General features: G+C 38.7%; 1 protein-coding gene and 1 pseudogene across 1 annotated transcript; one reads left to right on the top strand and one right to left on the bottom strand.

Moving 5' to 3' along the window:
- The first annotated feature begins 1,553 nt into the window (after window positions 1–1,553).
- LOC146933333 (protein SCAR3-like) lies at window positions 1,554–8,550 on the top strand. Its single transcript, XM_085705123.1, has 9 exons — window positions 1,554–1,968; window positions 3,728–3,891; window positions 4,198–4,321; window positions 4,586–4,718; window positions 4,844–4,911; window positions 4,988–7,718; window positions 7,825–7,926; window positions 8,132–8,239; window positions 8,325–8,550. The coding sequence occupies exons 1-9, from the start codon at window positions 1,814–1,816 to the stop codon at window positions 8,373–8,375; spliced, it is 3,636 nt and encodes a 1,211-aa protein (XP_085561249.1). The 5' UTR covers window positions 1,554–1,813; the 3' UTR covers window positions 8,376–8,550.
- Window positions 8,551–8,895: 345 nt separating this feature from the next.
- Window positions 8,896–9,703, bottom strand: LOC146933332 (agamous-like MADS-box protein AGL62 pseudogene; annotated as a pseudogene).
- Window positions 9,704–24,739: the final 15,036 nt, after the last annotated feature.

The raw sequence follows: 24,739 nt of genomic DNA, 5'->3' as shown, positions 1-24,739 counted from the left end.
ATCCATGTTGAGAGATGAAATTGACCACTAAAATATTTAACAAAATAAACAGTGTATTTTGTACGTAAATTAGGCATCATGTGCATTTCAAATTTTATCGTTGTTGTATTCCAATTAATGTACTTACATTGGAATAATATTTGAAAATTGCTGTTGACACATGTGCAAAAGCTGAGACACACATGTAAATGACTAAAATACCCCTTCGGCAGTTAACTGCCGCAGAAGTAAACCGGCTGCAGTTAACTGCCGAGGAAACTTCTGCAGTTAACTGCCGAGGAAACTTCTGCAGTTAACTGCCGCAGAAACTTCAGTTAACTGCAGCAGAAAATGAAAACCCGGAATTCATGGTTCTGCAGCCACTTCCTCTTCTCTGTAACTAAATATTTGTTATTTTTATAAGCAATGGATTTGCTCTGGTACTTAAACTTATATTTTTGAAATTTACATGGCATCAGGAGAGAAGTTTAAGGATTTATGGAAGTTTGCTCTTGTTTCTGGTGGATTTTTATGCTAAAAGTATGCTATATTTTCTTTGCGTGATAAATTAAAAAAGCTTGCTTTGCTACTATAGCCTGAGTTATCATCTTTATATTGGTGGGTTGTGCGTCATACTTTGATGATTTCTTTTGCTTTTTAAATTATATTTCAGATGAGTAATCTTACCGTCCTTTCAATTTCAGTGCCAGATTTTAAAAGAGAAAATTGTTTTTGTGATTGTGCAGGGGTTTATTTGAAGGCATGTGATATTATTTTGGAAAAAAGTATTCCTTCCATTTCTCTCTGTCCTTGTCGATTCAAACTGTTAAGGCAAGAGATTGCTGTTGAGAAAGATGGTCTAGATGATTATCACAGCCACAGGAATCACATTGATGAAAATATACATATAAAAGCTACTTCTGGTCTGTTTTTGGATACCATTAATTGGTCAATCCACAGTGAAGTTGTTGCGGCTCTTTCTGATGAATCTAGTTACAGAGAAGAGGAAGTGGCTGCAGAACCATGAATTCTGGGTTTTCATTTTCTGCTGCAGTTAACGGCAGAAGTTTCTGCGGCAGTTAACTGCAGAAGTTTCCTCGGCAGTTAACTGCAGAAGTTTCCTCGGCAGTTAACTGCAGAAGTTTCCTCGGCAGTTAACTGCAGCCGGTTTACTTCTGCGGCAGTTAACTGCCGAAGGGGTATTTTAGTCATTTACATGTGTGTCTCAGCTTTTGCACATGTGTCAACAGCAATTTTCATAATATTTTGAACTTATACTTTATGCATTTGGTGCATTTTGGTTAAACCATATTGACTAAATTCCCAAAAGTCAAAAAAAAGTTTTATGGTTCCCACGTTGAAAAGTTCCAAAACCACAGTCAAATTTACTCCACAAAGGCCAAACCAGTAATTTCAACATGCTGATTGCAGACTAACACTTTCCAGACACACAAGACAATATAACCAAACAAGAAGGGTATTATAGTACTTTAACTGGTCCCCTCTATGTTGTTGTCTGAGACAATGATTTTGAGTTCAAGAATGGCTTGGCTTGCATAGTTGGCAATGTCCTTCTTCTTCTCTTTTACCTGGATCCGTACACTTCACCTTCTCCTATTCACTCTTTCTTCTTTCTCTTTGGCAGTTACTAGTTGTTAACCTGCTTCAATCCTCACACACACCCACCTACTTTCTCTCTCTCTCTAATTACTCTTCCATTTATTGCTTCCCTTTGCATTCATTCACTCTACAATCCACATATTCATTGCTTTCACAACCAGTTTGTTATTAACAAAATAAACAAAGGGTCATCTTCTTTTTTTGATTTTTCAAGATGCCTCTTGTGAGGTTGCAGGTGAAAAATGAGTTTGGTTTAGGTGGGCCTGAGCTATACAGAGATGCTAATAGAGATGACCCTAAAGCACTTCTTGATGGTGTTGCTGTTGCTGGTCTTGTTGGGATCTTGAGACAACTTGGTGATCTTGCTGAGTATGTTTTTCTTTTCAATTTCTATTTTTTTATTCTTTCTGTTTTTTTTTTCCTTCATGAATTAAATAAACAGTAGTTGCACTTGCAATTTTTTTTGGGAAATGGGGTGGTGAAGGATTGGGAGCTAGGAGTGTGTTCTTCTCTGGGTCTTAGGTTCGAATTGCTCGGTGCCAACAATTTTTGTGTTAGGCCAATTCATACAGAGTTTTGCTCTAACTTCAATTGAGCCGCACCAGTGGACAGTGGGATTGGTCTCCAAGATTAGTCAGTCTTTGGCCGGATACCGGGATTTTTCAAAAGAAATTATGTGGTTTTGAGTCTTTAATGGTTCAGAGCTTTGGAGGTTGTGGATTGCTGAAACAGTTGATTTTGGTAGTGATTGGATGTGGCTCTTTGGCTGAGTCTTGTTCAGGTTTTAGGTCCATTTTCATAGATTTTTGGGCCAAGTTTCAATTAATGAGCTTACAAAATGCTCTTTGACTTTTTTTATTTTTTTATTTATTTTTGTTGAGCTTTTCTATTGGATGGACTTCAACTTTACAGTTCTAGACAATTTGGATAATTACTCTAATTCTGTTGGCTTCTCAACAGTCTAAGTGGTACATCAGGTGCAATGGTTATGCAGAGTGAATTTGTCTAAACATGCTTTCTTGTTCTAATATCATTAGCTGACTATTGATTGGTTTTTCTTCCACTTCTTCTAGAGGTTCCTCCTTTTTAACCAAAATAACTCTGTTTTCTACTGAAAAAACAGCTGTAGATAATATAGTCCTTAGTAGGTGCACTATGACTAATCTGAATGCCATTGTGAAACTTTGTTAGTTTTGCTTGATATAAATCCTTGTTTAGGGTAACAACATTCCATAGATATGATACATATTTGATATCAGAATATGATTTTGCTTGAGATAAAAAGAGTTGTGCACGTTCAAACGGTTGTAGGCATAGAGTAGAATTTTGCCTTGAAGTATACTAACTCAGAAATTAGAAAATGCTGAACTGATATTTGCATATCAGATCAAAGAAATTGAGGATTCCTTTTTCAAACCAAAGGGTCTAAGTTGTAATGAAACCTCGTAGACTGTAGGCTAAAGTGTCTCTACTTTATCAAAATTAGACAGATTTTCATTTCTCCTTATTTTAAAAGTTGATTTGGGTATAGGCCATAATAGATTGGTCCAAGAGGTAAGGGGGTATGGGACTTGGGCCCCTTAAGCAAGTGGTCAGGGGTTGGATCCTTGACTCTTATGTATGGAGAAAATTAGGTTAGGAGGGGAGAACTCACCTTGTGTAACCATGGGTTCCCCGATGGAGATTAGTCACTGTTAAATGGTTGTGAAAACTTTGTATTATAACATGGTAACAAAAAAATAAATAAAGTTGATTTGGGTACTTCACAAATAAAGAATGCCAAAAGCAGTAGTTTTGAACATGTATCAAATACAGTATTCGAATTGAGAATAAAACGCAAGTTTGGTGCTTCATGGGTCAAAAGTTCTCCAATAGTCCTATCATGCTTTTCTTAAAGTCTTCATAGCTCAAAGTTTCCCTATTGGACATGCCTGCTGACGTGTTTAACACGGGCACCGTTCTCTTGGTTAAACATAATTAAAGAATCCCTGATAATTGTGACAATTTCTCTATTCTTCTTAAAACCCTGTCCTTGTTGTGAATGATATTTAGTCTAAGTAGTTTAGTTTTCTTTCTATTATTTGTGTTCATGTTGAGTTTTACCGATGAAACTTTTTTGTAAATGTAGTTTTGCAGCAGAGGTTTTTCATGGTCTGCAGGAGCAAGTGACGACAACGGCTTCTAGGAGTCATAGATTGATGGTTCGTGTTCAAAACATTGAAGCTTCCCTACCTCCCTTGGAGAAGGCTGTATTGGCACAAACAAGTCATATACACTTTGCCTACACAGCTGGTATGGTTATTTTAGACAATGATCTCATTCTGCATGTGAATTTACTGGAAATATTATTATTATTCTTATGATTTTTGATGTCTGAATTTAGTGGAAATTTTGTTATGTATGTTATGAAAGAAGCACATTAACTCTAACCCGACTCAGAAAATATTTGAGCAAACAAGTTGAAGTAGGGTAGATTTGCACAAATAACATATATCTATAGTTTTTACTCCAAATTATAGAATATTACATTATTAAATGGTTGTGATTTTGATATTCGGACAATATAGTTGTTTTTAATGAAAACCAGTTTTCTTTCAGGTTGTGAATGGCATCCGCGAATAAAAACTGCTCGAAATCATTTCATATACAATGATTTGCCTCCCTTTATTATGGATTCATATGAAGAATGCCGCGACCCTCCGCGAATGCACTTGCTTGATAAGTATGTTGAATTTCTTTCGATTCCCTTCCTCCCCCTATGTTGTTTTCTGTTTGCGAATAGTAAGATTAGCTAAGTACGAAAGCTTAAATAGTTAACCAATTTCTTCCTCCCGCTATGTTGTTTTTCTGTTTAAGAATAGCAAGATTAGTTAGTTACTAATGCTTAAACAGTTAAACAACTTCCAATTTGTTGATGGTACTCTCGGTTAATCCTGCTTAAATAAAGTGTCCTATAGTGTTTAATGGAATATTTTGTGTCAATCAGATTCGATACTGGTGGTCCAGGATCTTGCTTCAGGAGATATTCAGATCCAACCTTCTTCAAAAGAGTATCTGCAGATTCAGAAGAACGATACTCTGAGAAGACTGAAAAGGCTAGGAAATCCCGTAAAAGCAAGGTACAACATTGATCCAAGTATTCCAGTGGGATGAGTGTTTTTAACTAAGTTTTGTTCCCAAAAGAAGCATGCATTTAATTTCTTTGAAAAAAGTTATTTTTGCTTATATGAAAAATGTTTGACAGAAGAGACGGTCATCACGAAGGAACAGCGGACTTTTGAGGGGTGAACAGATGCTTGGAAATAGTGGCAGGTATACTTTCTGTTTCCATAGTGCATACATATTATATATTCAGAATCAACACTTACAGAGTGTATTGATTACACAGTATGCAATTTATTTCTCCCTCAATCAATGGACGGACTTCTTCGCGAACAGCCTCCACAATAGACATGACAATGAAATCAGACGTGGAAGATCGTTCAAATTCTTTTGATTCAAAGTCTGGTGCTGGCTTTATTGAATGTGTTTTCCATCCAAATAATTCCATGCAACCTGATGAGCAGGATTGTAAAGAACCATGCTCTTCAAGGTTGACACCAAAAACGGATACTCTTAAGTCAGTATCTCCTCCTAAGTCGATATCTCCTCCTATAGATGATAATATTTCAAACGATTCTTTGGAAAAGCAAATTGCCTCTTCTTCGTCAGGTGTTACTTGGGATGAAAAGGAAGAGATATTGGAATCCAATAGTCAAGCCTGTGAGACAGATAAAACTCCAGAGAGGCTTGTGGAAAGATGTGACTCAGATATGCATGTGAGTGAGGCTGTTACCATATCAAATATTGATTACAATGATATTTTATTTAATGAAGAAAGAAACCTGAAACCAGTCTTCAGAGAGATTCAAGCAGATGATATTGATAGTGAACCTGATAATGATAATTTCGTGGATGCTCTTAACTCCATCGATTCTGAATCCGAAGTTGATCTTGACTATGAAACAAAACGAGAGGTGCAGAAATTCGCCTCACATGTCACTCCTGAAATCGTTGAAAATGGAGGCACTGAATCTCATTCTAATTTATTAGACAGCGATATTCCTGACTTGCCACAAGAAAATCCTCCTCTCAAATCAGAGTTATATGCTTCTAATTTGGGATCGGCGACTACACCAGATATTCCTGATATTGAAAAAGTGACAAGAGACACTTTTTACTCAAACGAAGAAGCAATCCATGGTTTGCCCGACTCGCTGCAAGAAATATCTCATCTCACATCAGAACCACATTCATCTGATTTTGAACCTGCAAGTCCATCAGATGTTCCTTACCGCAAAGAAATGTTTGACAATTTTCCTGACACACTACCAGAAACTGCTCCTCTTACTTCAGAGCCACATGCATCTAATTTGGGATATGTGAGTTCATCAGATGTTTCTTCTACCAATGAAATAACCAATAATGTAGATGATTCTCATTCCTCTGAGAGTCCCATCTCTGAAAGAGATCTTCACACACATGATAATTCTGTTTTGGATCACTTAGTAGGGACTCATACCTCCATTGATTCTCCTACCGTTAGTGATGCAGTGTCAACACCCATTATAACTGATACACCATCTTCTGGCTCTAAATTACCAGATGAAAATGCAGGTAAGATCAATAATATCTTCAAATATGAAGACACACATAAAGAGTCTTTGAGTGATAATTCGGTTAGGTTCTGGACTAATGGTGGATTATTAGGACTTGAGCCATCAAAACCTCCTGATTTTACCATGTCAAGTTCCTTAAATCAAGGGTCTTTGAGCTTGAAAAATGATATGAATGGTGGTTCACTTGGCAATTCCATACAAAAGAGCAATGATTCCACTCACAAAGAGGGACATGAATTATCAGAAAAGGTTCCTCCTCAACAGATTCTCAAGGAATCAAGTTCTAGATATGATGACCAGGCTTGTGCCTCTGAATATACCTCCATTGGTTCTCAGCAGAATAATGGTCACACTAAGAGAAACAATTTGGCGGAAGTCAATGCGACTGCACCTAGAACTGTTCTAACTGCCGTCGCTGACACCAAGGATTGTGCTGAACCTAATCAGGGAAATGGTGAAAACTCATTGCAGGTGTTTGGACTTGGTCATAGATTATTAATAAAAAGCTTCAACCGCAAAGTTTCTTTTGATGAAAAATCTGGACCCTATAGTTCTTTGAAATCTGTTATATTGGAGCAGAGTGAACAAAACAGCGTTGTAAGACATTCACAACAACCTGAGACAACCTTCAAAGAGAAAGATAGTTTCAGATATCCTATAGATTCACTCCCTCCTTCACCGCCACTTGAACATATGAAAATATCCTTCCAACCTCTCAGTGGACTTGAAACCTCAAAGCTAAAACTGCAATTTCCTGATGGAGGTAATCATCATGAAAGTATAACGGATATGTTTCCATCGTTCCAATTGGTCCCAGACTCTTCGATTCCTATGGACGATTTGGGCTCTCACTCTGATGGTGATGACACTTTCTGTAGATCATCACCTTGTGCATCAGATGATTGCCATACCCCTCGCTCTGACTATGATTCTGATCAATGGGAATCTGATGAAACTCCCGAAAGCAGTGACCATGGCGTAAACGATTCTCCTCACAGAAGTTCATCAGCTGAATCTAGCTTGAGTACCAAAGAACATGGCAGATTGTCCAATAATGACACTGACATAAACAATGAACATATGAATGGCGTGGAACCTTCCTTATCAGGGCCTTTACTTGATTTTCCAAGTTTTGAAAATGTGAATCCTGTACATGAGAAAGAAAGTAACAGACATCATGAATGCAATAAAGATGTTACATCACATAGTCATGCAGAGCCTACTCGACCACCACCACCTCCTCCAGTTCCTCCAACACAATGGAGAGTCACAAAACCGCAGTTGGATAAGTCAAATGAGACACAAAATTCTATGTCTGAAGATGCCGAACATCTTAGCGATCAAAGCCTTCCAGAATCTACTATCTTCCAACAACCTAGGCATGCCAAGGTTGAGCAAATACAACGTAATCACGATGGTTTCGAGTCTTATGACGCTATTATAAATAAGTTGAAGGAAAAGGTACTCGTTTGGTCTTGCATCTTTTTTTCTCAGATATTACATTTATTTAACTATGATTGCTAATGGAATCTAACAAAGTGTTCGTCTTGTTCTGCCTTTCCTGCAGCTCGGACCACCAAAGTTGAATAGTCAGAAAGAAGCAAACCAGTTGAGAATGGGAAAAGAGATAGATGAAAAAGAAGATTTCCTTTATCAAATCAGAACCAAAGTAAGTAGTCATTAAAAATCTCAATGATTTAATGGTAAACATTCATTTTTCGTCCTCTAAATTGTCAAATTTTAAAATAATCAAACCTTCTTAAAAAAAAAGTTATCTCTAATAACGTTAACTTTGCACGATGATTCAAAGTTAAATCAAGTAATCAAAGTTATTGTATCTAACTTCTGCATTGCTTTATCATTAATTTGCTCAGTCCTTCAACCTGAGACCTACAGTAACAGGAAAGTCAAATGTTATAACGGGTCCCACTGCAAACGTCAAAGTTACAGCAATTTTGGAGAAAGCAAATGCAATCCGACAGGTACTCGTCGTTCTTCTTTCTCCTTAACGTTTCTGGCGTTTGCATTTGATATCTAACATTGCATCCATAATCGAGAAAATTGCAGGTTGTCGCAAGTGATGATGGTGAAGACGACGATAACTGGAGCGATACATAATTTCTTACTGTTTTCTTTTTTTTTAACATTCTTTTAATTTTCATTCACGAGTAGTCATCTGTATCTTTTAGCCTCTTGAAGTGAAGTTGCATGAGGTTTTGTTGTATCTACACATGTGTGAATAAATCTTGTCTATTTTTGTTATTAATAGTGTAGCAGCGGTTAGTTTACTTAATTTCATTACCTTAGTTTGAACTTATGTTTCATCAGTCAATAGTCAGGTTGAGATAACATTGTTCCTTGAATCTTTATACCTCACTAATTTGCCAACTGTGGAAATTGACAATTTTGAGTGGCAAATGTAATATCACTCAAACTCAGACGACGGATTCCAGGTTCGAAAGGTATCCAACCTAGCAATATCAGATTGCCAGTTGAGCTGGGTTTACAGAATATTGAATGGGTTCAATTCGTAATATACAGATCCTTAGTCCTTGATAATAATTTTATACGAAAAGATCATGATGACGTGATTTTTTTTAAAAAAAAGATCAAATAAGCACATGGTGTGAGAAAAACATCCAAATAAAATTACCATTAAACTGAATATTGATTGCAGACTACAAAGTGCAGACCAAAAGAACCCTAACAAAAGAAAATAAAGGAAAAGGAAACTACTGAAAGAAAACTTTATTCATCGACAACAAACACAATTCTACAACATAGAAAACATCATGGTATTCGCATGTTCATCAGCCCTTTCAAGTAGCTTCCTCTTCAACTCAGAAATGGACTCCATAAATTCTTCAAGCTGATCACTATTCATCTCATCAATAGATTCATTCCACCAATTACCCATATTCCAAATCTTAGTCAAATTTTCAACATCAGCAAGTTTCTGTTTTTCCATCTCCAACACCTTTAGTGCCTCCTCATATTGTTTATTGTACTCTTTGTAGGTTGAAGAATTTCCTGTTGAGTTTGAAACATCAAACTCAATGGTTCCATTGATGTAGCTATTAAGGATTTGGTCAGTGTTTGGTTCACCGAAACAGTGTAGTTTGCCGGCAGGAGAAAACACGATGATGGCTGCATGAACATCACATAAAGTGCAAAGTTCACTCGCTTTTCGGAATAAACCTTGTCTTCTCTTTGAGAAAGTGACTTGTTTGTTGGTTTCTTTTTCAAGCTTTTTGATCTCAATCTTTCTACGCCCTGTGTTTTTCTTTCTTAGGTTATCCATATTCATGGTGGAATTTGAGTACAATATTTGTTTTGCATTGTGAAATTTTAAAAGGATTTATTTATAGGGGAAGAACCACGTTTGTCTTATCATGCAATAATGTGAGATCCTACAATTTCTCCCCTATCCAAGAGATTCTAAATCAATAAGTATTAACTCTTACATATTGCCAATATTTTTATATTCCATTTTTTCATCATTTTTAATTGAAGGTGGTGAAGCTCCTACAATTTCTCCCTATTAAGTATTAACTCTTACATTATACCAAAATTTTTATCTTCCTTTTTTTCATCAAAATGTTTTAATTGAATATAAATTAAAAAATTAACACGAGGTTTTATTTGGTAAGAAATAATTTAGTTTTTCAAACAATTTTTATTGCTACTTTTTCGCCTGAAATTGCTTACTTACACGTTCTTTCTTGTTGTCATTGTCATTTTTGTTTTGCAATACTCGGAATTTTTATTTTAAAAAAATTCACAACCTTTCATAAAGAAATAAAATAAAAAATTCAACCATTAGACCGTTTTGTCAAAAGAAAAGAAAAAATTGTCCTCGTGAGCTTAACTCAGTTGGTAGGGCAATGCATAATATATACAAGGTCTGAGTTCGAACCTCGGTCACAACCAATACAAGAAAAAAAAACTCATTAGATCGTATTTCCATACAATAATAAACACTTTTCAGTTTATTTTTTTTTTGTAATGAAACTTGTTTTTTTGGTAGTGAAACACTTTTCAGTATATATAAATATGTAAAGTAATTTTTTTTTTTCACAACAAATATGTAAAGTAATATTTCAATGAAAACATACGTAAAATAATATTTAAGGCAGATTTATAATGGCTTTAGAATAAAAAATATTGTGGCCCTTCGAACAATACCATAATTTTAAATTGTCATTAATGGCATTTCTAACCAATTATGCACCTCGTCAAAGGAAATTATGCACAACCCGAAACTTAAAAGAAAAACACAAATACAATAAACAATATTCCTTGTTATCAAAAAATAAACAATATTCCTAACCATTTTTATAATTATACCCTCGAAAAGAAACTATTTTTATAACTAAAACAAATTAAAAGTTACGGTAAGTACATTCATCCTCCATTCACTATTATAAGCAAAAATTCATATTTTTTGTTCATTGAGTAAGTAATAAATATGGTTTATAATATAGACCGCATACATCATTTATTGAATGATTCTAAAGAATAAAATTTTGTTTATAATAGTGATTGGAGGGCGTATAAAAAACATTATTTATAACCATTTTTTATTTATTTAAACGAGTAATTAAATGATGACATAAATAACCCATTCATGTCTCCGTGAGCTTAACTCAGTTGGTAGCGACATTGCATAATTTATGCAGGGGCTGGGGTTCGAACCCTGGACACCCCACTTCTCCACATTTAATTGTGTGAGCTCTAGCCACTAGGCTACTAGACGCCACTAGGCTACTAGACAAAAAAAAAATAACCCATTCCTTTTTTTGTTTAAGGTAATTGCCCAATTTCGCAGAATAATTTTTTTTTAATTTTGTGGAACTTAAATGGATCGTAAATTTTTTCTAAGGGTCTGTTTAGTTCTAAAGAAGGGAGTGATTTTAATGGAGGAAAGGACAAAGGAGGTGTTTTCATTAAATTAATGTTTTTTTTTTTTGTAGTGTTACAATGTAACGAGGCAAAAAAAAAGAAAAAAGGAGGGAGAGTCGAAATTAAGTTCCAAGCTTATCTCTCAGGATGAGAGATTCCATGTCAGGCGGAGGGATGTTCCAATGAGCAGAGCATCTTGCATGTGATCCTTCCTTAGCCATAAAATCTGCGCACATATTTTGTTCCCTAAGAACATGCACCAATGTTGTATTTCCATTTCCATGTAAAACATCTCTAATACGAAGGATGTCAGTAGCATAAGAGTGCAATGTATGATCACGACCATCAATAATCAAGTTAACTGCTTCCAAACAATCACTCTCACAAATAGGCATGACAATAAAACCCATACCCGCGGTTACCCGCCCGAACCAAACCCAATCTCACGGGTTTTCCCCGTTTTGACTGGGTTTGGGTATGGGTATGGGTTTTCCTCGATTTCAAAACATGGGTATGGGACGGGTAACGGGTATATAGGTACCCACCCCGAACCCATACCCAAACCTGTCCCAAATGTAAAAAATTACTTTATGTTGATATGTCATGTTATTTTTGTTATACCCTAATTTTGGACCTAAAAATACTTGTTCAATTCTTCTTTTCTTGCATTATAAGTCATTTGATATGTCTCTGATCAATTGCATCTTTCTCTGCATTTTATTTCAATGTTATTTGCAAAATTCACATAAAAGGGTATTTTAGTCATTTCCTGCATTCAACTCATTTTAATCTTGGAAAATTGTTTGGGTCTTTCCTTGTTTCAATCTCATGTCAAAATTCATTTCAAAAAATGTCAGTTAGGTCATTTTTTAGTCAATTTAGCCCCTAGGGGCATTTTAGTCATTTCCTGTGTTAAAATTTCTTTCAGTCTTTTAAAAATTTGGTTGAGTCCTTTCAAATAGTTTGAATAAGTCTTCATTTCAATTCTATGTCAAAATCCATTTTTAAATTGCATTTGAAGTCATTTTTAAGTCAGTTTTGCCCCTAGGGGCATTTTAGTCTTTTCATGTGTTAAAACCCTGTTTAAATTCTAAAAATTGTCTCTGAGTCTTTTAATTCGCTTGTATAAGCTCTTGCTTTAATCCCTTGTTAAAAAATCATTTTAAAATTGCATTTGAGTCGCTTTTAGTCATTTTAGTCCCTAGGGGCGTTTTGGTCATTTCACATAATATTTCTGATACGTTTTAATCTGCTTCGTTGTTTTTAATCGTCTCGCTTTACGTTAATTTTCAATTTACTTTTTTCAATTCAATTTTAGTTTAATTTTCGTTTTAGTCCTCGTACTTTTGTTATTTGCATTTTAATCCCTTTTAAGTTTGTTAGAGTCCAAGTGCCATGTGTCCAAATGTTATTGGTCTTTAAAAGTTTGTTACAAGTCAAGTACACATGGCATTGTCTCATTGGTCCATACATTCCTTTCATCCCCTATATAAGTCAAACTATGGTCAAAATTTCACAACACTAATCATTTTTTACAAATTTCACAAAAAGTCACAAAATAATTTTTCTTTTCTTCCCTCTTTCTCCTCTTCTCTCACGTGACAAAAACACCACCTCCATAACTAACTCTTCTAACCACCCATTCCACCACCACAACAAACCACAACCACCACCAAAAACTCCATAACAAACTTCTCCTCCACCTCTAACCACCTCAAACCTCCACTTTCCACCACCAAAACCGCCACAATCCACTTCATCCTCACATTCATCATCATTCAACCTCCCAAATTCATCACAAACCTCAACCAATTCAATTCTCCACAAAAACAATCAGAATTCAATCATCATCACCGCAAAACCATCAGAATCGCAACCTCGACACAATTCAATAATGGAATCCAGAATCGAAATGAAGCAAGGGAAGAAGAAGAGAGCACTGCGCAGGTTCTGAAGCAACAACGAAATTCCACTTCGAATCCAACAGTGTCCAAATCAGATTGAAGCTTCAAACACCAAGTCTAGATCGAATCAAGTGGTGAAAGAAGAAGTCTGAAACTGAAATTGTGAATTCAAAGGGGAAATCGCAGCAAGCAATTGGATTCGCGAATAACGGCGACGAATTCGGCGAAAGCACAATTGAATCGGTAACAGGTCACACTTTCTTCCCCTCCTTTTCTTGATTAACGTTTTTGGGACTGGTTTCGGATTAGCTTGATTTGCTTTATGAAAACTGAATTTGATTGTGAGTTTGTCTTGCCGAAACTGAATTTCGAAATCGAACAAGAGAGAGAGAAGGAACTGTTAGAGAGAAAGAGAGGTCCAGGCGGCGGCGCCGCCACCCCTGGCCGGCCAACCGCCGCCGGGAAGTTGTTGGAGGGGGGCGAAGCCTGAAGCATTAGAAGGGAGGGAGTACGCGAGGAAGAAGATAAGAAGGAGAGGGAACTGTGTTTTTTCTTCTTTTGTGCTCACGTGTTTTGCTTAGTTTCATAGAATCCATGGATCCTGACCCATGACCCATGGAGCAGCCCGCTCCAGTGGCCTCTTAAGGCCCAACAACCAATTGCCATTCCATTTTGCTATGCGCCCCCCCTTCCCTGCGTGTTTTCTTGCTATTTCTGCTATTCGTGCCCCCTGTTGTGTTAGATCTTCATGATAAGAGTCCTAAAAAATTTTTACGTGTCTTTGATCATTTTTCTTGACTTTTTTGTGATATTGTTATGTGGTGAATCTTGATAAAAAATTATGTGTAGCATTTTTTCTATTTGTTTGCTATTTTTTGTTCATATTTGGGATTTTCTTGCACTTTTTTAGTCCAAAAAACCTTTAAAAATTCCTAATATCTTTTCATGTGTTCTTGCTTATTTTCTTGACTGTTTTTGATGTTTTTACATGTTGAATCTTGGTTAAAAAAGTGTGTGATATTTTCTTGTCAATTGTTTGCTATTTTTGTTAAAAAATTGTGAAATTTTATGTGTTTTTGTGTCTAAAAATTCTCTAAAAAAAATTCTAAAAATTTCATGCATATTTCTTGATAGTTTTGTGGTATTTTTGTGATAATTTTTGCATGTTAAAATTGGTAAAAATACATGTGGAGTTTTCTTGTGATTTTATGTTACTTTTTGATAATTTCTTGTGAAAATTTTGCATGATCTTGGCCCTCAATCTTGAGTATTTGATATGGAGCCTTGTTATATGAGTTTTATGAAATTTGTGATTGTGAATCCATGAAATTGGTGCTGTTTGTGAATATGTCATTAACGCCTTGTGTTCCAAGTTTTGTTTGTGAATAAATAATGTAAAATTTGCCTAATTTTTGTCTCAAATGCTTGGTAGTGTATATCCCTTTAATCCTCTTTGTGAAAATTGAATTGAAATTCTTTGAAAACTCTTTGAAGTATGAGGATTATAGGTCATATTCAAGCCTTGCATTGGTGATGATTTTTAGGCCTATTTCACATTTGTTTTTGCTTGTTTTTCTTATGTTAATTTTCTTACTTTTGTTATGATGGCTTAGACTTGCTTTATATCTTGTGCTACTAACCATTTGTTCATTGTTTCATATTCATCATAAGCATCTTCATTTCATCTCATATTCATCTCTATTTTCTTTCTTGCAATTTAATTTGTACCAAAGTTAGAATGTAAACACTTAGGAGTTCTTGTAATATTTTACTTTCATGCTTTTAATTTCTTGGCAAAGAGGCCATAGAATGTATCTAGGGTATGATGTAAAGGACAATGGACTCTAATGATGTACACCGACACAAGCACCGACACATGCACACACATCACTATAATATAGCTAGAATATGCATGTTTAGATGTATGTTTAGGATTGTATGTTTAGATGAATGCCTAGGACTTATACTTAGAAAAAACCAATTTTCCAAACAAATGTGAACAACTTCACTCAAATCTTTTCCAAATAAACCTTGGGATCCAACATCCCATTGAATTTTCCTTTTGTTTTCTTAATCAAAAAATTCAATGAACTCTAATCCTACTTTGACCATATTTTGCAATTCACTAATTCAACCTCACTATTTTCCAATCTCATGCCCTTGAGGCCTCTTTCTATTCTTCAAACCCCATTTTCAAACTTAAAAACAACCAACAAAAACAAAAACATTTTTGAGAGAGAACTACGGTGGATTTGATCCCTTAAACGGGTACGTAGGCAAGGAACAAAATTCCTTCAATTCAACTAAAATAAAAATCCAAAAACATTCTTCTCCCTCCAATTCTTCACTTAGCAAATTTTAGGTGTAAATAACATTTTCAAATAGCATTTAAAAATAAAGCGCGCGCGTAGAAATTAAAGACGGTTCCTATAGGTTACTATAGTCGTTATGGGTGCCTAACACCTTCCCGTAGCGAAAACAACTCCCGGACCTCGATTCTCAAGGGTTTTGCTTACCTTTTCCCTTCCCAAGAAAAAATAAGATATCACCGGTTTAAAAGGTTCAAACGTAATCAATGTTTGACACCCGAAAACCAAGATAAAACAGCTGGCGACTTCACTGGGGAGATTCGAGAGTTACGCCTAGTCTTTATTTCCACGCTTGCGCTTGTATTTTTACTTGCTTCCTTTACTTGCTTTCCTATGTGAATAAATGTTTAATTTCTTGCAAACGTGTGGGGTGAGAATATCAAAAGTCCTGCACCCGGGCTGAGTGAACTTAGGATTTAGGAGGGATATAATCGACAATTCATTCCGGGGGTTGCCTCGTGTTTTGGATTATGCGATCAATCCCACATAGCTGAGGCATTTTGGGGGTGATGTTGTCGGCGCGAGTTGTCGCGTTTAGGCACTTTGCTTCTAATTGTTCTATGACGCTATGAACCGTAGATAACCAAACCCATCCATGGCCATTTTCTAGGATGTAGTGCGGAGGCTAAACCGGGTGTTGTCTCGAGTTTTAGTCGTCACGCAATACTACACTCAAGTTAGACCTTCCACGTATAATCATGGAGCGAGTGTTTGTCTCGTGACACCGTGAGATACGTCGGAGAGGTTGCAACTTGGGAACCTTTTTAGAACCCGGTTACTATTATCCTAAAACCATAGTTTCACCGGACACCGTGTCCACCCATGACTCCTCGACTTTGAACTTCAACCCACCATGTTTTCTCCGAACTTGAACATAATCATGCATTCATGCATACATGCATACATGCATAAACTTTTGTCATGCATTGTTATCGAAGGGCTTAGACAAGTTGAATTTGTAAACATTGTAGGGATGAAGATGACTAAATCCTACAAGTTCAAGGAAGTGGATTTGGCTAGTTTGAGGAATTTGGCACTCAAGATTGAGGATCCGACTGGTTTCCGACGCCGTTACGGGGCTTTACTTCCTATTCTCCATACTAATGTGGATGAGAGGCTTGTGCACACTCTAGTGCAATTCTATGATCCGGGGTATCGGTGCTTCACTTTTCCAGACTTTCAGTTGGTGCCCACTCTAGAGGCTTATTCTTCCTTGACAGGTCTATCTATTGCTAAGGGAATACCTTTCTCAGGACCTGAAAATCCTCTTCCTCCATTGGTTATTGCTAAAGATCTCTATCTCAAGACCACCGATGTCTCCAAGAATCTTGTTACTAAAGCACATATCCGAGGGTTCACTTCAGAGTATCTTCTTGGGAAAGCCAACCTCAATACCACTTGTCAGGACACTCTTGAGGCTATTCTTGCACTTCTCATCTATGGGCTTATTCTCTTTCCGAATCTTGATGGCTTCGTGGACATGAATGCTATTATGATCTTCCACTCCAAGAATCCGGTTCCTACTTTGCTAGCTGACACATACCATGCTATCCACGATCGTTCCGCCAAAGGTCGTGGATACATTCTTTGTTGTGTGCCTCTCCTCTATAGGTGGTTTATTTCGCACCTTCCGCAGTCTTTCCACGACAATCCGAGGAATTGGTCTATTTCACAGAGGATTATGGCTCTCACTCCAAATGAAGTGGTTTGGCTCACTCCCGCTTCTAGGGTCAAGGAAATCATCTTTGGTGGTGGAAAGTTTCTTAATGTACCTCTTCTTGGTACCCGGGGTGGAATCAACTACAACCCGGAGCTTGCTTTGCGACAATTTGGTTTTCCGATGAAAGATAAGCCCATCAATCTTGCTACAGCTCCTTACTTCTTTCACTACTCCAATGCTCCCACAGGCATTAGAGAAGATTTCATGCAAGCTTGGACCAAACTTCGGAAGAAGGAGGTAAAGCATATGGGTGTGAGGTCTGGTATCGCTCATGAGGCCTATACACAGTGGGTGATAAACCGAGCTGAGGAGGCTGGTACGCCTTACCCCTCTATGAGATATGTGTCTGCAACTATTCCTACCATGCCTTTGCCTCTACTCCCACCTACCCAGGAGATGTATCAGGAGCATCTAGCTATGGAGAGTCGGGAGAAGCATCAGTGGAGAGCTAGATATTATGAGGCTGAGAACTTGATCATGACTTTGGATGGAAAGGGTGAGCAGCAGACTCATGAGGTCTTGACACTGAAGAAAGAGTTAGCTAAGGCTAAGAGAGAGATTGAAGAGAAAGATAGGATGCTTATGAGGGACTCCAAGAGAGCTAGGGGTGCCCGTGACTTCTATGCACGATACTGCAGCTATGAGTCTGAGTCTGAGGATGATGCTTCCACTTCCTATGCTTGAGGATTTCTTTTCCTGTTGTTATTTCCAGTTGTTTATGTTGTTTTACATTTCAAAGTCTATCCCTTGGCTTAGCATTTCAAAGGGAATCGTCTTGTAAAACTATATGTTGGTTATTTGTTTCCGGTTCGTGTTAATCGTTGTTTAGTAATGTTTACAAGTTTCTAATTTGTCTAAAAACCCTTCGATAACACGTAAAAAGAGTCTTTTTGCATATGCATTTACACATTTCATGCATCATATGCATTCATTGGTCACAAAAAGCTTCTCTCGTGCTTACTGCCTCCTGGTTTTGTCCGCCGCAGTCTGAAAAGTGGCTCGTGCTCGCAAAGTGTATCAACCAGATAGAATTCACCAAACAAGATTTCACAAGAGAAGGATCATGGCTAACTTTGAAGAAGAGAATGCTCGGCTCCGTGCCGAATTGGCTGCTATGAAAGAAGACTTGGCTAAGGCTCATGACACTATGTCTACTTTGCTGGCTGCACAAGAACAACCAGCCACATCTGTCCCAGTTTCTAATGAAGCAATTCCGTCTATCCCACTATCTACTGTGGCTACTGATGCTCGTTTTGTTATGCCCAATGGGCGTCCTTATGGTCTCTCAGCTTACTATTCTCCTAATACCGCTGCTGGTGTCTCTGGTTTCGCTGGTCAAGGACAGATTCCTGTGTCCACTGCTATGCCTCAGGTGACTACTGTTGTTACCGACCCTGTTGTACACACTGTGCAACAGGTAATTGATGTCGATACTCCGCGTGGACAAGATCCCGCAATGGAAGCTATGAGAAGACAGTTGATGGAGTTGGCTGGAGAACTCCGTGAGGTCAAGGCTAGCCGAGGAAGCAATGGTGTTCCTGCTAAAGCTCGTGATCTATGCCTGGTATCCCGATTTGAGGTTCCAAAGAAATTCAAAGAGCCAGAATTTGACAAGTACAATGGGACTTCTTGCCCACATAACCATGTTATCCGGTATGTCCGAAAGATGGCTAACTACGCAGACAATGATGCACTAATGATCCATTGCTTCCAGAGTAGCTTGACAGATGATGCAGCAGATTGGTACACTAGTTTGAGCAAAGACAACATTCGTACTTTTGAGGATCTGGCTGCTGCTTTTGAAGGTCAATATGAATTCAACACTCGTCTGAGGCCAAATAGAGACTCTCTTAAAGCCTTGTCTCAGAAATCAGATGAAACCTTCCGAGAATATGCTCAGAGGTGGAGAGGGGCAGCTGCCCGTGTTTCTCCTCGACTTGATGAGGAAGAGTTAACACAGACATTCCTGAAGACTCTGAAGAAGGAATATAAGGAGAGAATGATAGTCTCTGCCCCAAACAACTTCTCTGATATGGTTACAATGGGAACGCGTCTAGAGGAGGCCGTCCGAGATGGTATTATTGTCCTAGAGAAAGGTGAATCTTCAAACAGTGCATCAAAGAAGTATGGTAATGGTCATCATAAGAAGAAAGAATCTGATGTAGGGATGGTGTCTGGTAACCCATCTGCAGCTGCCACACAATTACCTCTGCCTTATCATTACATGCAGTACTCTCAACATCCTTTCTTCCCGCCATTCTACCAGCAATATCCTCTGCCACCGGGCCAACCACCAGTGCCCGTCAATGCCATCGCTCAGCAAGTGCAACAACAGCCTCCTGCTCAACAGCAGCAACAACAGGGTCCCCGACCCAAACCTTCCTTCCCACCAATACCAATGCGGTATGGTGAGCTGCTCCCAACTCTACTGGCCAAAGGACACTGTGTCACTAGACCAGGCAGGCCTCCGCCTAATCCATTGCCTCCCAGGTTCCGACAGGATCTAACATGTGAATTTCATCAGGGTGCTCAAGGCCATGACGTTGAGGGTTGCCTTGCTCTGAAGTACATTGTGAAAGACCTAATAGAAAAGGGACGGTTGACTTTTGAGAATAATGCTCCTCATGTCCTCGGCAATCCACTTCCAAACCATGCTGCTGTCAATATGATTGAGGCTTTTGAAGGGATTCCCGTTCCTCAAGAGGATCCCATGTTGGATGTCCGCAATGTCGTTACCCCCTTGGTGCCATTGCATGTCAAGCTCTGCCAGGCCTCTTTGTTCAAACATGATCATGATTCTTGTTCAGAATGTCTGCAAAATCCCATGGGCTGTTGTGTGGTGCAAGGTGATATCCAGAGCCTGATGGATGACAAGCACTTGATTGCCAGTGATGTATGTGTGATTGTGCCAGTGTTCCATGACTCCCCTGTTGAGAGTGTATCTCAGATGAGAAATGTTGAGCCTTTGGTGATCAGGCTACCTGGTCCGGTATCTTATACCTCTACCAAAGCAATTCCTTACAAGTACAGTGCAACCATGATTGAGAATGGAGTAGAAGTACCTCTGGTATCCCCAGCTGCAGTTGACAATGTTGCCAGTGAAATTACAACTCTGAGAAGCGGAAAGGTCCGTCCACCCTTGTTTCAAAAGAAGGTAGTTACACCCATTGCCACGGTAACTCCACCAGTTGTTCCTCCTGTTGACAAGAACACCGGTCCAGCAGGCCAATCTATTGAAGAGTCCAATCTGGACGAAATTCTGAGGCTTATCAAGAAAAGTGACTACAAGATCGTTGACCAACTGCTACAAACCCCATCAAAGATATCCATCCTGTCTCTGCTCATGAGCTCAGAGGCTCATAGGAAAGTGTTAATGAAGATACTTGAGCAAGCTTACGTTGATCACGAAGTCTCTGTGGAGCAATTCAATGGAATAGTGGGTAATATTACCGCTTGCAATAGCTTGGGATTCGGTGACGATGAACTCCCCGAAGCGGGGAAGCACCACAACTTGGCTCTACATATCTCAGTGCACTGTGGGTCTGATATGATATCCAACGTATTGGTGGACACTGGATCGTCTCTGAATGTAATGCCTGAATCCACACTAAGGCAATTGAGCCGTCATGGAATTTCCCTGAGGGGTAGCAGCTATCTGGTTAAAGCTTTTGATGGATCCCGCAAGGATGTTCTTGGGGAAGTAGACTTGCCAATTACCATTGGTCCCGAAACATTTCAGATTACCTTCCAAGTCATGGACATCAATGCTTCGTACAGCTGTCTCCTTGGAAGACCGTGGATCCACGACGCTGGAGCGGTAACTTCCACTTTGCATCAGAAGCTCAAGTTCATGAGGAATGGTAAGATTGTCACTGTGCATGGGGAGGAAGCATATCTAGTTAGCCAGGTATCATCGTTCTCTTGTGTTGAAGCAGGGTCCACTGAAGGGACGTCGTTTCAAGGCTTGACTGTTGAAGGTGCAGAGCCCCGGAGGGCTGGTGCTAGCATGGCTTCACTGAAAGATGCCCAGAAGGCTGTTCAAGCAGGGCAAGCTGCTGGCTGGGGCAAGGTGATTCAGATCTTGGAAAACAAGCGTAAAGAGGGCCTTGGATTCTCCCCGACATCTGCTGTTTCAAAGGGAACCTTTTACAGTGCTGGGTTCATCAATGCTATTACTGAAGATGCTGCTGAAGGTGGTTATGTGCCTGCCTTTGTTATACCAGGAGGCACTGTGAGAAATTGGGAAGCCATTGATGTTCCTTTAGTCATGCATGCTTCCATGTAATGTGTCTTGTTGCTCATGTTTCTTGTTTTCAAAATAACAATCCTTTCGCTCTGCCCAAGGCGAAAGTGATATCTTTGTAAGGGCGTGTTTGTTTCGGCATTGCCGTTAATCAATAAAAAGTTGTCGTCTTTCCCACGACTCTTTGTTTTTTACTTTTTAGTGCCTTTTTCTTGGAAATAATGGTAATGCCAGAAAAAACCAAAACATCTGAATTTTTTTTATTAATTTCAAAAATCTGCATGAAAAAAAAAACATTTTTCTAAAATCATCCCAATCATATTATGCAGATTGAACCACAATAAACCCGTTGAACACAGTGACCCTATGGTTCCTCCAAATTTTGAATTCCCTGTATATGAAGCTGAAGATGAGGATGATGATTATGAAGAGATACCGTATGAGATCACTCGACTGCTTGAACAAGAAAGAAGAGCCATTCAGCCTCACCAGGAAGAGATTGAGCTTATCAACCTGGGTACTGAAGAAAACAAGCGAGAGATCAAGATTGGTGCTGCACTTGAGCCAGAGGTGAAAAGGAAGATTACTCAGCTTCTCCACGACTATCCAGATGTCTTTGCATGGTCTTATGAAGATATGCCGGGTCTAGATCCCCAGATTGTGGAACATCGGATACCGACAAGACCTGAATGTCCTCCTGTCAAACAGAAATTGAGAAGGTCTCGTCCAGACATGGCTCTTAAGATCAAGGCTGAAGTACAAAAGCAAATTGATGCAGGTTTCCTCATGACAGCTGAATACCCTGAGTGGATTGCCAACATCGTACCAGTACCAAAGAAAGATGGGAAAGTTCGAATGTGTGTTGATTACAGAGATTTGAATAAAGCCAGTCCAAAAGATAACTTCCCATTGCCTCATATTGATGTGCTTGTTGACAGTACTGCTCAGTCTAAAGTGTTCTCTTTCATGGATGGTTTCTCTGGTTATAATCAGATACGAATGTCTCCGGAAGATAGAGAAAAGACGTCCTTCATCACTCCGTGGGGGACGTTCTGTTACAAAGTGATGCCATTCGGCTTGATAAACGCTGGTGCTACCTATCAAAGGGGTATGACCACTCTGTTTCATGATATAATTCACAAAGAGATTGAAGTATATGTTGATGATATGATTGTGAAGTCAAGTGATGAAGAGCAGCATGTTGTGTATTTGAAAAAGATGTTTGAAAGATTGAGAAAGTACAAGCTGCGGTTGAATCCTAACAAGTGCACATTCGGTGTACGATCTGGAAAGTTGCTAGGTTTTATTGTCAGCCAAAGAGGCATCGAAGTTGATCCTGACAAAGTCCGAGCCATCAGAGAGATGCCGGCCCCTCAAACTGAGAAGCAAGTCAGAGGTTTCCTCGGACGTCTGAATTATATTTCAAGATTTATATCTCACATGACTACTACTTGTGGTCCAATTTTCAAATTGCTCAGAAAGAATCAGCCTGTTGTATGGAATGATGAATGCCAGGAAGCTTTTGATAGCATTAAAGAATACCTGTTAGAGCCACCTATCCTTGTCCCACCAGTGGAAGGAAGGCCTTTGATTATGTATCTGTCAGTGTTGGATGATTCAGTGGGTTGTGTTCTCGGTCAACAAGATGAGACTGGTAAGAAAGAGCATGCTATCTACTATCTGAGCAAGAAGTTCACCGACTGTGAGACTCGGTATACAATGCTTGAAAAGACTTGTTGTGCTTTAGCTTGGGCTGCCAAACGCATGCGTCATTATATGGTGAATCATACAACTTGGTTGATCTCCCGAATGGATCCAATCAAGTACATCTTTGAAAAGCCTGCTGTTACTGGAAAGATCGCGCGTTGGCAAATGTTGTTGTCTGAATATGATATTGTGTACAAAGCTCAGAAAGCAATCAAAGGAAGTGTCCTTGCTGAGCATCTTGCTTGTCAACCTCTTGATGATTACCAGCCAATTAAATTTGATTTCCCTGATGAAGAAGTTATGTATCTGAAGGCAAAAGACTGTGAAGAGCCACTGATCAATGAAGGGCCGGATCCCAATAGCAAATGGGGATTGGTGTTTGATGGTGCTGTTAATGCTTATGGTAAAGGAATTGGAGCCATCATTGTAACCCCGCAGGGGCACCACATTCCTTTCACCGCTCGAATAACTTTTGAATGCACAAACAACATAGCTGAATATGAAGCATGCATCTTGGGCATTGAAGAAGCCCTTGACCTGAGAATCAAACACCTTGACATCTATGGAGATTCTGCACTTGTTATCAATCAGATAAAGGGTGAATGGGAAACTCATCATGAGAAGCTGATCCCATACCGCGACTATGCAAGACGTCTGTTGACATACTTTACAAAGGTTGAACTGCACCACATCCCTCGGGATGAAAACCAGATGGCTGATGCTCTCGCTACTTTGTCTTCTATGTTTCGTGTCAATCACTGGAATGATGTGCCTGTAATCAAAGTGCAGCGTCTTGATAGACCCGCTCATGTGTTTACTATTGAAAATATGCCAGATCAAGCTGATAGAGATGTGAATGATAAAAAGCCTTGGTATTACAACATCAAACAATTCTTGCAGAATCGTGAATATCCACCTGGTGCTTCCAACAGGGATAAAAAGACTTTGAGACGATGGGCTAGCAGATTCTTTCTGGACGGAGAAATCCTATACAAGAGGAACTATGATATGGTCTTGTTGAGATGTGTTGACAAACAAGAAGCTGAGAAGTTGATGCATGATGTACATGATGGTACCTTTGGGACCCATGCTTCGGGTCACGCCATGTCAAGAAAACTGTTAAGAGCCGGCTATTACTGGATAACTATGGAACGTGACTGCAACAGACATGCCAAAAGATGCCACAAATGTCAAGTTTATGCTGACAAGATTCATGTGCCTCCACATGCTCTCAATGTTATATCTTCCCCATGGCCTTTCTCTATGTGGGGCATTGACATGATCGGAAGAATTGAACCGAAGGCTTCCAATGGACATCGTTTCATTCTAGTGGCAATTGACTATTTCACCAAGTGGGTTGAAGCTGCTTCCTATGCAAATGTGACCAAGCAAGTGGTTGTCAAGTTTATCAAGAATAACATCATCTGTCGATATGGTGTTCCCAACAAAATCATCACTGACAATGGCTCCAATCTGAACAATAGCATGATGCAAGCTTTATGTGAAGAATTCAAGATTGAGCATCACAACTCTTCTCCTTATAGACCTCAGATGAATGGTGCAGTTGAGGCCGCTAACAAGAACATCAAGAAGATTGTTCAGAAGATGGTCACTACTTACAAAGATTGGCATGAGAT

Source organism: Medicago sativa, chromosome 4 (genome assembly GCF_051527215.1).
Source record: "Medicago sativa cultivar Bolivia chromosome 4, Bolivia_mono, whole genome shotgun sequence".
In the NCBI taxonomy this organism is placed as follows: domain Eukaryota; kingdom Viridiplantae; phylum Streptophyta; class Magnoliopsida; order Fabales; family Fabaceae; genus Medicago; species Medicago sativa.
This window is presented reverse-complemented; position numbering and strand designations above follow the sequence as displayed.